Source organism: Charadrius vociferus, unplaced genomic scaffold (assembly GCF_000708025.1).
Source record: "Charadrius vociferus isolate BGI_N301 unplaced genomic scaffold, ASM70802v2 scaffold975, whole genome shotgun sequence".
In the NCBI taxonomy this organism is placed as follows: domain Eukaryota; kingdom Metazoa; phylum Chordata; class Aves; order Charadriiformes; family Charadriidae; genus Charadrius; species Charadrius vociferus.
The window spans coordinates 120,121-133,250 of NW_009648454.1; the positions used below are offsets into that span (position 1 = coordinate 120,121).

The 13,130-nt window shown below is 56.7% G+C and overlaps 2 protein-coding genes across 2 annotated transcripts in view; one reads left to right on the top strand and one right to left on the bottom strand.

Annotated features, from left to right (window-relative positions):
* The window catches only part of LOC104286982 (nucleolar protein 56-like), a gene marked incomplete at its 5' end in the record, with an annotated part of 3,332 nt that extends 1,207 nt beyond the window's left edge, over positions 1–2,125 (top strand). The window contains 6 exons of the mRNA XM_009885629.1: positions 33–193; positions 385–485; positions 854–1,002; positions 1,196–1,317; positions 1,497–1,643; positions 1,898–2,125. Coding sequence (XP_009883931.1) covers positions 33–193; positions 385–485; positions 854–1,002; positions 1,196–1,317; positions 1,497–1,643; positions 1,898–2,125 — 908 coding nt within the window. The remainder of the gene's footprint in view (positions 1–32; positions 194–384; positions 486–853; positions 1,003–1,195; positions 1,318–1,496; positions 1,644–1,897) is intronic.
* Positions 2,126–2,764: 639 nt separating this feature from the next.
* IDH3B (isocitrate dehydrogenase 3 (NAD+) beta) lies at positions 2,765–13,022 on the bottom strand. The gene is made up of 11 exons (XM_009885630.1): positions 12,879–13,022; positions 10,807–10,905; positions 9,245–9,365; positions 8,752–8,812; positions 8,104–8,236; positions 7,525–7,658; positions 6,448–6,550; positions 5,665–5,811; positions 5,443–5,537; positions 5,277–5,337; positions 2,765–2,914 (listed from the first exon to the last, which is right to left on the bottom strand). Exons 1-11 carry the CDS (start codon positions 13,020–13,022, stop codon positions 2,837–2,839), a joined length of 1,176 nt encoding a protein of 391 aa, XP_009883932.1. The 3' UTR covers positions 2,765–2,836.
* Positions 13,023–13,130: the final 108 nt, after the last annotated feature.

The window sequence follows — 13,130 nt, forward strand, 5'->3', positions numbered from 1 at the left end:
CCTGGGAGGTGCCGCTTATCCCCCGATGCCCGTCTCAACAGGGATGGACATTTCCCCTCTTGACCTCATCAACATTGAGAGCTTCTCCAGCCGTGTCATCTCACTGTCTGAGTACCGCAAGGGCCTGCAGGAATATCTCCGCTCCAAGATGAGCCAGGTGGCTCCCAGCCTCTCGGCCCTCATCGGGGAGGTGGTAAGTGCGAGTGTGCGTGTACCTTGGGCTGTCCCAGGCTGCGGAGATGATGTTTGAGTAAATCTGTCAATCCACTGAGCTGTCCTGCTGACACCTCTCACTACTGATCCCTGGCCTGGGAGGCTGTGTGCGGTCTGGGGGTGGGCTCTTGGGGTGAGGACAGCTGTAACCCCTATCTTTTTCCTTCCCAGGTTGGCGCCCGCCTCATCTCCCACGCCGGCAGCCTGACGAACCTGGCCAAGTACCCGGCCTCGACGGTGCAGATCCTCGGGGCTGAGAAAGCCCTCTTCAGGTACCGCTGCGGGGTGGTTGCAGTGATGGCAGGTCCCTGGGCCGCTGGCTGCGATGCGCCGGGCCCCCGCTGCCTTGGCTGCGTGTGACCGGCCAGCCCCAGTCTCTGAGCGACCACCATGTCTTTGTGTCTCGCCTGGCGGGGCCTTGCAGGGTGTCCGACAGCGGGGCTGTGCCCCGGGCACCCCTGGAGGTTAGCGGGGTGTGGGGGAAGGCGGCTGTCCCGTGGGTGGTGCTGTGCTCGTGCTGTTTGCAGGCGAGAACTGGGGCTGTTGGAGGGGAGGGAACTGGTGCTGGTTCCAGCCTGGGGGTGTCCTCATCCCCGGGTGCTGCCACGCTGACCCTGACAGCTCTGCTGGCCGGTTCCAGGGCTCTGAAGACACGAGGGAACACCCCCAAGTATGGTCTCATTTTCCACTCCACCTTCATCGGGCGAGCAGCAGCCAAGAACAAGGGGCGCATCTCCCGCTACTTGGCCAACAAGTGCACCATCGCCTCCCGCATCGACTGCTTCTCAGGTGCCTGTGGGGCCAGGGCAGGCAGGGGGATGGGGTCCCGGGCTCCCTCTGCGGTGATGGGAATATTTTTCGTCAACAGCATCTCACTTGTGTGAATGGTGACTCCTGTGGGCTGAGCAGAGCTGGGGTGGGGGGAGGCAGCCGCCGGGGTGGGCAGGACACGGGGTGCTGAGCCCCTCTTCTGTCCCTGCAGAAGTCCCCACCAGTGTCTTCGGGGATAAGCTGCGGGAGCAGGTGGAGGAGCGCTTGGCCTTCTATGAGACAGGGGAGCCACCCCGCAAGAACCTGGAGGTGATGAAGGAGGCCGTGGTGGAGGTGAGGCTGCGTGGAGTGTGGCAGGGCCCCGCTGTCGGAAATGATGTCAATCTTCCATCCTGACCCGCTGTGGAGGGAAAAGACTGATTTAATGAGGCTGATCCGACGGGTGCTGCTGGGACGGGTGCTGGGCTGGGAACCTCTCCCATGCTGACAAGCTCTCTTGTCTTCTCTGGCAGGCGAGTGAGGTGGTGGCCGAGGTCAAGAGGAAGCTGGAGAAGAGGGAGAAGAAGAAGAAAAAGAGGGAGAAGGAGAAAAAGCGGGAGAAGCAACGGTTGGAGGCCCTGGCTGCAGCTGCAGAAGAGAACTCCGTGCTGGAGGCAGAGGTGAAGGCAGGGGGCTGCGGGGTGGGCGTCCTCCAGTGAGAGGGCTGTGATGGGCCTGGCCTCGTCCTGCTGCACCGGCAGAGCAATGTGTCCTGGTTATTCTTCACCCAGCCATCCCGCAGCCAAGTGGGATTTGTGGGATGGGCCCTGGGCCCCAGCCCCACAGGGGTGAGGGAGGCAGGGTGTCAGGGCGTTGGGCAGTCACCCAGCTCCCCAGTTGGGCACAGCTCCTGCTGACTCTGGTTTCCCCTCAGGAGAATGATATTGAGCCAAAGAAGAAAAAGAAGAAGAAGCAGCGGCAGGAGGTGGAGGCTGAATCAGAGCAGGAGGTGGAGGCTGCCTCGGAGCCAGAGGAGAACGGGCTGGAGGAAGAGCCCTTGCCCAAGAAAAAAAGGAAACTAATGGTAGAGGCTGACGAGGAGGAGGAGAAGAAGAAGAAAAAGAAGAAGAAGAAGAAGGCGGGGGACTCGGAGGAGGACTAGGGGAGCAGGGCAGAGGTGGAGCCAGGCCACGCTCCAGCAGTATGGACTCATGGACTGGCAGGAGGTCAGCCTGGTGCAGCCTCATGCGTGGCCCCTCGCCTGGCCACTGGCATTTTGCGGCAGCTGCGTGCCCGGCAGTGTAATGTGGCACGATGGCCTCATTAAACGCGTTTTGGCACCTCGTGGTGTGGGTGGGTCCCTTTGGCCAGACTAAGGTGGCAGCAGCAGCCCCCGGGGCAGCGCTGGAGCCTCGCTGTGCCTTAGGCAGCATTGCCTCCCTGAGCACCCCCTGTGGCCCCTTCCCGTGGGGTGCCTCAGGCTGCGCGTGGTGTCCGTCACGGGGCCGTGTCCAGCGCCCGCGTGGGGCGAGAAACTGCTCGTTGTGACTGAACCTCAATAAAGGGCGGAGGTTGTTGTTGAACCTCTTCTGTCTTGTTTTGCTGCAGCTGAAAGAGTATGGGCAGGAGCCCCGGACCTGGCGTGGCTTTGCCTCCCCTCGCCCAGGCAGGAGGTGACCATGCTGTCCCTGCTCCCAGCACTGGGAGCTGCCACAGCTGTCCTTCCCCGGCTCGGCTGGGTGAGGGGGGAAGAGATGGCATCGTGTGTGTTCAGAGCACACCTTGCAGACCCCTGTCATGCTGCAGAGGACATTTTTATTAGAGGGAAGCAATAAATTACCGGGCGGGCACAGGGAGGAGGAAGCGAGTGGCCCTAGACATCCAGGGCAGCTATCACAGCTTGGGTGAAATCCAGGGATGTGGCGTAGCCCCCCATGTCCGCCGTGCGCACCTGCAAGGAGAGGGGAGCATTAGCAAGGAGGGAGGGGGTCCCCGCTGTTCTGCGGGGACCCCCTGGCCCTGTGGCTGGGTGCTGTCGCTGCAGGACCGGGCCCCCCAGGGCCCTTTGCAGCCCCTTGCTGGGATGGTCCCCAAGGTGTCCCTGTGCCTCAGGGAGGTGGAGGAGGAGGTGCGATGGGGACAGCGTGACAAGATGCACCCTGCCCTGCACCAGCTGATGGGGACATCAGGTGCACCCCCCCGAGCTCTGGTGAACCCCATCTGTGTGCATGTCAGGGTGTGCCTGTGGGCACTGGGCTTCTTGCCTCTGGTTCCAGCACAGACCTCCCAGCTACCTCAGCCCCACTGGGGTGTCCCAGCAAGCCCCCACCCCAGGAGGTGGTCAGTAATGTCACAGGCAGAGGCTGCCAGCCCCTCTGCCACCCCCTGCTTTCCAGGCAGGTTTTGAAGGGGTGGCAGAGGCAGGAATTGAAGCAGTAGATGATTTCATGGCAGCCCCTCCCCAAGGTGGCCATTCCCTGGGCTCACTGCCCCGAGCAGGCTGGAGAGGACGGTGAGGGGCTGGCAGCGGGGCTGCGGGACCAGGGCCGAGCCCTGGCTGAAGCCCTGCTTCCCACCACTGCGGGCAGGGCCTGGCCACAGCCCTGTGCTCGCTGCCAGCTCGGCTCCTGGCCCTGGCCAAGCACCCTAAGCAGCCACCCCACAAGCTGCCCCGGTCCCCCCCAAGGCTTGTGCCCACCCTGATCCACGCAGGGCAGGGACAGAGCCAGGTGGGGAACACCACCTGGGCCGGGCAGGGGTGGAGGGAAGCATTGGACCCTTTATTTGCAAACACGAATACAGAGCACAGCTTTAAATACACGTCCCAGTCGCTCGCTCACGCACACAGCGCCCTGCCCCAGCCACCGCAGCCGCCTGCCAGGGCAGAGCTTCCATGGTCCCACCGAACGCTTTGGCAGCCCAGCCCCACACCGATGCTGGTCCCCAGTCTTCCCCTCCTCCTCCCCGGGGAGCGACACGGCTCCAGGGCCTCGCACTGCTGGGCAAAGATCTCCGGGTGCTGCCGTGGAGGAGTGCAGCAGTTTGGGCTGTCCTGGGCTCTGCCTGCTGTGGGGCAAGCGTTCGCTGCCCACGCAGGCACTGCCCTACCTGGGGGTGGCTCCCCAGGCAGTCCCACAGCTCTCAGGAACCAGCCGCAAGCGCATGAAGTGGGGGCAAAGAGAGCAGACCCCACACAAACACACATCCCCTGCACTGGTTCCCAGTGGGCAGGAGGTGACAAAGCCTCACAGCCACCTCTCCCTGCACCCGGGATCGTGCCAGCAAGGGGAAACCTCACTCTGTGCGAGCAGCTTGCCCTCGTGCGTTCCTGGATGCAGGGGCTCAGCCCTGTGGTCCCATTTATTGCTAAAGCCTCTGTGGGCCAGGGAAGGCTCCTACAGTGACCATGGTCCCACTGTCCCCAGGAGCTGCCTGCCGAGCCTGGGGTGCTGCCCGTTCACCCCCGAGTCGCCCCAGCAGGCCCCGAGATCTGCACCGTCCTCCACACCTGGAGGGCACAGCAGAGACGCTGCCTACAGGAACCAGAGGGACCCTGGGGATCCTCAGTCCAAACACAGCCCTGCCCTCAGTCCCTCCAACAATCCCCACTGGGGTGACTGGGGATGGTTACTGGGCTCTGGGCTGGGCGGGAGGAGCCACTCTCCTCCTCCTCCTCCCCTGGTGGAGCAGGGAACCTCGGCCAGGGCGAGCTGCGCCGGGCAGGGAGGGGGAAGGAGGCGCTGCTGGGCTGTAAAGCTACGGGAAGCTGCTGCAGGGTGAAGTCCCCGACTCCCCGGGGCGAGCGGGGTTCCTAGGCACCATAGTGGGGGTGCAGGTTGTCAATCACAGACTTCACGAAGTCCGAAGTGGTGGAGTAACCGCCCAAGTCCCGTGTCCGAACCTAAAAATCCAACACAGGGAAGGGGAGAAACAAGGGAGAAACGTGATCGTGAACCGAGTGAAATGACTGCCAGAAGGGAGAGGAGAGCAGCTTCCCTCTACGCACCCTGCCAGAGACCCCAGCGGGGTGGCACGCGAGAAAGATGCTGTCTGATGTCCCCCAGCCCTGCCAGACCTTCCCTAAGCTAGCAAGCACCACTACGGGCAGCAGCAACAACCCCCGAGACAAGCGCAGAGGGACCGACCGCAGCTGACTACAGCCACAGGCTGCACACACACAGGATTCTGAGCTGGAAAGAGGTGAGGAGGTGGGAGAGTCGCACTTGTCCGTCAGGGAGAACGCAGAACAGCTCACTACCACAAACACTCACACAGCTACAGACAAACGACAAGGCCGGTTGCTCAACACTCACTTTTCCGACTTTGATCACCTTCTTCACCGCATCCGCAATCAAATTGGAGTGGAATTCCAAGCTGGTGAGAGGAAAGGAGCCGCGGGTCAGTCCCTCCATCAGCCCCTCCGGTGGGGCGGAGGCAGCGCTGCCCACCCCACCGCATCCCCACGTGAAAGACACCTACTTGAGATGTCGCAGCATGTTGGCAGCCGAAAGCAGCATGGCGGTGGGATTGGCGATGTTCCTGCCCACGGCCTGGGCGAAGGGGTGGCGGGCGCCCTGCGGGAGGAGAAGCCACGGCGATGGACCATCTTCCACACCCCCGTCCCCAGCAGCCGCCCCCCCTCACTAACCCGGGGCGCTGGTACGGCACAGCAGCCTCCGGGGAGCCGAGAAGACTCCTCACCATTTCGAACACAGCGTACTCCGCACTGTAGCTCTCCCCGGGAACCACGCCAGCGCCGCCCACCAACCCGGCTGCCAGGTTGTCAATGATGTTCCCGTAGAGGTTCGGCATGACCAGGACGTCAAACTGGTAGGGGTTCTGCACCAGCTGCACAGAGCGAACAGGAAGACATGAGGCTCTGCACACCCAACATCCCCCAACTGTGCTCAAGTGACAGCTGGAAGCACACACAGCCTTGCCGAAATGACTTTGGAGCCACAAACCTACTTCCCCTGGTAGAGAGTTTTACAAGCCCAGATGAGATATAGTTGTGCCAGGGGAGGTTTAGATTGGATATTAGGAAAAATTTCTTCACCAAAAAGGTTACCAAGCCTTGGAACAGGCTGCCCGGGGAAGTGGTTGAGTCACCATGCCTGGAGGTATTTAAAAGACGTGTAGATGTGGCACTTCGGGACACGGTTTAGTTGTGGACTTGGCAGTGTTAGGTTAACATTTGGACTCAATGATCTTAAAGGTCTTTTCCAACCTAAATAATTCTGTGATTCTCTGGTTCTAAACGCCCCCGTCATCTTCAGTCCCTGCAGCTCCTGCCCTCAGCTGGAGCAGAGCAGGCAGAAGGCTCCTGTCTGGTGCAAGGGGCAAACCTGGGGCCAGGGCGGCCACCTGGACTTGTCAAGCTGTCAGAGGCGGCAGCTTTTCAGTTTTCAGATCTTTCTTGGCTCAGCAGGCCAGCGGCAGCAGGCAGCACAGAGCGGCTCCGGGGCAGGGAAACAGGATCCTCACCTGCATGCAGCAGTTGTCAATGATCATGGTGTCAAATTTGATCTTGGGGTACAGTTCCGCCACTTCTTCGCAGCACTGCAGGAAAAGCCCATCGCCCAATTTCCTGCGAGACAAGAAATACATCAAAGGGCTTGTAGGACAGCAGTGGGTCCTGGTTTCAGCTGGGGTAGAGTTAATTGTCTTCCTAGTCGCTGCTGTGTTTTGGATTTAGTGTAAAAATAATGTCAATGATAACACATATTAGTTTAGTTGTTGCTAAGTAATGTTTATATTAAGTCAAGGACTTTTTCAGCTTCCCATAGAAGCTGAGAAGGAGCACAGGCAGGACAAGCTGGCCAAACGAATATTCCATACCATAGACGTCACGCTCAGCATATAAATGGGGGTTGGCCAGGGAGCAGGGATCCGTGATTGCCGCTTGGGACGGGCTGTGCAATCAATCATTGGGTGGTGAGAGCAATCGCATCACATCACTTTTTTTTTTTTTAATGTATTTTTACCATTATTATTGTTTTCTCTTCCATTACTGTGCTATTAAACCGTCTTTATCTCAACCCACGAGTTTTCTTCTCCTTTTTCTCCCTCTTCTCCCTACCCTACTGGGGGCGGGGAGTGGGCGAACGGCTGCGCAGTCCGAGCCGCTGGCTGGGGTTAAACCACGACACAGGGAAACCATTACAGCAGCAGATAACCCAACAGCAACCGGCGTCCCACTGCAGCAGGGCAGGGGAAAGCAGACAACCCCAGAGCACCCCACACCACTGCACACCCACAGCCCACAGGTGGTGAAATTGGTGGGGCCCAGGGGGAGCAGAGAGGGATCAGCTTTCAGTGCCAGAGCTTTCCCCCTTCTCAGCTGACAGCCTCCAGGATGCAGCTGGCAGGCCTCATGCTGGAGACGAGAGCGTACAGAGAGGAATAAACACTATTCCCAGGGAAAGCCCAGCCTCTCCGGAACCGGACTGGCACCGCTCCAATCAGGATCAAAAGCTGAGAGTAACAAGGTCCCAGACGTGACAGCAGTCGTGTGTGTCTGACAATCAGACAGCGTTCCAAACCTGGTCCTGCGGCACTCACATAATGTTGGCTTTGTGCACAGCCGTGACCTTAGAGCGCCCTTTTTTGGTGGCGTAGTCAAATGCGAACTTGGCAATGCGCTGTGACTTGGCCCGGGTGATGATCTTCAGGCACTCGATGACTCCCTTTGCACTCTGGACAGGAAAGGGGAGTGTGAGCAGCAGCAGCATGCGCCACGCAGCCCAGCACCCTGCCCCACCAACTCACACCACGCCGACAGTCTCGGCACTTTGAGAAGGAGATGAGGTGTCTTTGCCCGACGGTGGATCACCCCCCATCAAGAGGTTCGTTAATACCCATACCTGCTTCTTTTGGCATTATCCCTCCCGCAGCCCACCACCATCCTCATTGGGTCTGTGTATTCACATCCCTAAACGCTCTCCTAATTCTGTCACTTGGTACATCACTGCTGCTCCAGCCAGTTCCTCAGTTGTGCTGAACAGGTCTGGTACGGAAAGCAGGAACGTGTCCCCAGCAGCAAGGACAGCCACACACCCCAGGGCAGGTTTCCCTGTCCTTCAACGAAGCCGGCAATAACCCCAAGCAGAGCTCCCATCTGCTGGAGGAAGGCTCTCGTACCTCATGTTCCAGAGAGCTGTACTCCCCTTCCGTCTGCTCACGAATGATCACGAGGTCCAAGTTGTTGTGGCGTGTTTTATAGCCCGGTAAGCTCTTCACATGGACAACATTTGCAAACAAGTCTAATTTGCGCCTGCGAGAGAAGCAGCAGCAGAGTCAGCATTTCATCATCAGCTATTTCTGGGGCAGTGACTGTTCCCTACAAGTACTGGGGGTAACAGCTGGTGATGGTGCAAACAGCTCCCCACCTCCTAAGATGCCTTCCCATAGTGTTCTCTCTCTCTCTCTCTCTCCCTCCCCACCCCCCTGCATCCATCTACGTTTCCCCTCACAGATCATGCGCCAGCCACACCTCGTCACAGCATGGCTTTGATGACCCTCTGTCAGACAGGCCACCACTATCTGTTTTCCAGCCACCCACTGCCTCCTCTCCAGGACCCCCAAGGAAGCAGGCAGCAGGATCACACTCAACAGAGGCAGCTACTGGCCACAGAGCCCTTCAGGATCTTCTGCTTCCCGGTAACATATTAATTTCCCATCTGTCCTGGACTCACTTCCTTCAGCCCCTGGTTCAGTGGCAGAACACCACCACCAAACGCAATACCGTTTTCCCAGTGACTGACGTGTCGGTCAGGGGACCGGTCTCACCTGAGCCTCATGTCGTAAGAAGCCAGCTCTCCCTTGTATTCCATGGGGGTGTGGATCTTGCCTGCAGGATAACATCAACATGGAGCAGGAGTAAGAACACAGACCACACTGACAGCCGCTAAGGATATCCCAGGCGACAGGGCAGCCAGGGTCTGGCCAGGACGTGCTTCAAGAGAACCTCAGTCAAGCGTGGAGACTGATCTCTCGCAATACAGGACCCTGACGAGGCCCTCTGCCTCTCTGGGCCATACTAGGAGACCTCATTTCAAAAGCAGAAGCTGGATACAACCCCAGCTTTTGATAAGCGCAGTAAACCAAACACCAGTAATTTGCTTCTTAGCTTAAAGACAGCGTGTTTCCTTCTCCAGGACCTAACCGCAGGAACTTCCCACCCTCTGAAAGCACCTAATGGCGTTTGAGAGACAGCAACATTTCCTGCAGACAGAGCCAAGAGCCCCTCCTTGCCGGACAGACGGCTAGCGCAAGTCCTTACCTATAAGGGCCACTTTACTTTCCTTCATAGAGTCAACCACCTGATCCAGTTTTTCTTCTGACGCCATGTTCTGCACCTCACTCAGGTGATGCTCATCGAAGACCACGGGCACGCTGGCAGCCTGTGCGAGAGATGCAGGGACAGAGCCACGGCCCCATCAGATCAGAGACTCGGCAGGGAAGTTACACTACACCTTACAGAGGGCCACTGACGGGGGGAGCCCCAAGAGCTGGGACACGGTGCCTTAAACCAGCTGGACTGGCGACTCAGTGAGAAGAAGGAACCTGGACCTCTGGGTCACTTCAGTTCCAAGGGAACAATGATGTTTTCTGACACCTTTAACACCAGGACTCCCCTTCCTTACTGTAATTATACTTTCAGCTGCAGAACCAATATCATTGCAGAGAACCCCCCGTTTCCTGCCTTTGATGTGACAGAACTCCTGTGTTAGAAGACAGAACTACTAACCACTAACTTCCTCCCTGAGTTCTGACGCTGCTGCCTGCGGGCAGGGCTCATCACGGATTAGGAAGGAGGTCAGAAGGATGTAGAGGGTTTTGGACAGCTGGACAATGACAGCCCTGCAGCCACGTTCCCGATAGAAGCAGTGGACGGCCTGTGTCCTCCCCGTCACCAGCCTGAATAGCATCAGCGTTTGCTGCTGCCTCAACAGAGGGAGAAGGACTGAGCGGGCGACGGACCCACACTCTGCTGGCTCCAGGACAGTCCCAGACTGGGAATATCTTCGCAGTGAAGAACGAGACTGTGCTGGTTTTGGCTGGGGTAGAGTTGATTTACTTCATAGCAGCTAGGATGGGACTATGTTTTGGATTTGTGCTGGAAACACAATAATGTTAATAACACGGGGATGTTTTCATTACTGCTGAGCAGCGCTTACGCAGAGTCAAGGCCTTTTCTGCTTTTCACCCCACCCCACCAGTCCGTACGCTGGGGGTGCACAAGAAGCTGAGAGGGGACACAGCCGGGACAGCTGACCCCAACTGACCAAAGCAACAGACCATGTCATATGACATTGTGTTCAGTATATAAAGCTGGGGGAAGAAGGAAAGGGGGACGCTTGGAATGATACCGTTTGACTTCCCAAGTAACTGTTACGCGCGATGGAGCCCTGTTTTCCTGAAGATGGCTGAACACCTGCTGGCCGATGGAGAGTTGTGAATTCATTCCTTGTTTTGCTTTGCTTGCGTGTGCGGCTTTTGTTTTAGCTATTACATCTTTACCTCAACCCATGAGTGTTCTCACTTTTACTCTTCTGATTCTCTGCCCCATCCCACAGAGGGGAGCGAACAAGCAGCAGCACAGTGCTTAGTTGCCAGCTGGGGTTAAACCACGACAGTTTGCAAGACTGCTGCTGAAGCTGAACCTATTTATTCAAAGGGTGAGACCCCAGGGTTTTCACGACCGTCTCTCTTCTGCGCCAGAAGAAACAGACAGGTCAGTCCTAGAGGGTCTGTGCATCAGCAGCATCTTTAAGCAATGCTGCAGCTGCCGTTCCTCCCTTCTCCATCCACCTTGTCCCACCGAGGGGCAGAAGACGTTACCTTGAACACTTCCTTGACAGCATGCATGAGCTCCGGGCCGACCCCATCTCCAGGCAGCATGGTAACCTGGAACGTGCTCTCAGACTTCGCATTTTCTGACTGCAGAGAAAGCAGAGTCAGAGCTTCTGCTGCACCCCAGAGCCTAATCCAAATAGGATACCTAACTTGTAAGCAGCAAACTAGAGGAAGGTTACTCACAACGTGAAGAATATCAGCACCCACAGCATAGTTTTTAGTAACAAAAACTTACTGCAGTACTATAACAGCATTAAGTTGAAGAGCTCCTGCTCCTGTGTTGCTATGAACACCCCACGCAGCAGACACCCAATATCCTGTGATCCACTGGCAACCTAAAGACCTTTTCCTCATACGGCATTTCCAGGTATGATCTCTCCCTCTGTACAGCAGAAATCCTTCTTACTGGGAGGCAATAGCACAATCTTGCCTTATTAGATTTCTCTCCTTCCTACTTCGTGTCCTCAGGATCCTAAGCCTTTCTGTGCGAGTCTCATCTTCCTGTTGTATTCATATTGTCCCACAGCTTTTTGTTGAGCATGCTTTTTTTTTGGTCCTGAACAAAAAATCAGCCTCAAGGATAATTCTTGAGACATTCCACACGTGATCCCGCTGCCTGCTCCCCCACCATAGCTGCCTCCTATTTTTATGCAGTCGTTTTACTAATCCCCACCTTCTTTAGCCAGTAATTCCCTGTACAGAGCTGACCTTCAGATATGGGATTTCACAGAACCAGCCTCAGGGACTTGATTCAGTCAGAGACAAGAATTTCATTCAAGAACTTAATCAGACAAGAAGAGGAGTAAACAAGTAGCAACGTCAATATGACTCAAGAAATGCACGTGCGTCAGTGACATGAAGCACAGGCAAACAGTGATCACAGAAAGGTAAACTGAAGGTGTGAAAAGAAGGACGAGATACTCATTACTTTTCATTTTTAATATATTGGAATCAAGTTCCAGGGCAGAAAACCTCACCTACCATTCAGCACCTAAATTTCAAGAAGCAGCAAAGCATTTGCAGAGGGAACCATGGCAGGAGCCCAAGCTCAAGGTCAAAAGAACAGCCTCAGTGCTGAGCCCTCCCCTTTAGAGTCTTAAATAATAACAGAAGACATCTTCGCTTATAAATGGGAACTGGACATCCTGTCAGTCTGAACATGACAATCACGATGTTAATTCACTCCCTGGCACTTTGGTTGTTTCTTCTTCCCACAGAAAACAATTCATCCCTCCATTGCAGCTCTTATTTCCTGACCATAAAGTCTAAATAATGCTTGTATGTGCTAAGCTACTACTCACTCTTACCTTATTAAATTTTTATCACCGTCATGCTTTATTTCATTTACTGTTTTCTGTTAACTACTACAGGTAGGTACAGTAAATTTAGGATTAAATGACAAGGACTGGATCAAAATTATTTTCACTACTGCAATCAATGGTGCACTCTTGACTAGCGGTTTTAACTGTACCAGCAAAAAAACACTCGCCATCCCAACCCTGCCACCAGCCCCTGGCGCACAGGTGAGGTTGAGCCGAAAGCCAGAGGGCCGGAGAGGAGGCTCCAGGAAAGGAAAGAGCAAGGGCCGAGAACACGCTACTCCGAGAGTGACAAACGCTGCTTCCACCAAGTGGATGCTGCCTGGGAGCCGGTGGCAGGGAGGGCTGAGGGAGCATGGTGCTTTCCAAGCGTACCCATGGGGTGCAGAGAAGCAGAAACCCTCTCCTGAGCAAAGCAAGCTCAATCCCACTCACAAGAACTGTCCTACACCTTCTAGGTGGTGACAAGGTCCTGCGACAGCTTTCAGCATCCTCCGGCTACACAAAGTCTTCCTTAAGAGCCCCCATTCTAGGCCCCCTCATGCGCCCAGACCCGCAGACCATGAGCACCCACAGCTCCAGCCTAAAAATAGCAAGAGTGTTTCCATCGCCCAGGGACTGCTGCTGCCCTCTCCTCACTCTCCCGTGTTCCCCACATCAGCTCCGTGCCCTGCAGCAAGTGCTGGGAGCTGCCTGCACTCAGGGTGGGCCCAGGGACTCCGGGACCCCCACTCTCACCTTGGCCCGTGGGATCTGCTGGAGGGCGGCGGAGGCATGCAGGCCCCTCCATGTCCCGAGGCTCTGGGCACGCAGGAGACTCTGGGGTGGAGGCAGCAGGAAGGTGAGATGCAGGGAGCCCACAGGGAGGCCCAGCTTGGACATACCCCCCAGAGCCCAGACCATTCTCCAACACCCCTACTCCTGACTGAACCTCTAGGTCTGAGCTCAGGCCCCCTCCATTCCTCCCAGTTGAAACTAACCCCCCCAGCC

Bases quoted from the DNA above. Each gene is read 5' to 3' on its own strand.
- IDH3B (XM_009885630.1), bottom strand. From the start codon at position 13,022: ATGTCCAAGCTGGGCCTCCCTGTGGGCTCCCTGCATCTCACCTTCCTG. The intron at 10,906-12,878 runs GTGAGAGTGGGG...CTTTCTCTGCAG, and splicing joins AGCAGATCCCACGGGCCAAG to TCAGAAAATGCGAAGTCTGA. The intron at 5,812-6,447 runs GTGAGGATCCTG...CGCTCTGTGCAG, and splicing joins TTGACAACTGCTGCATGCAG to CTGGTGCAGAACCCCTACCA.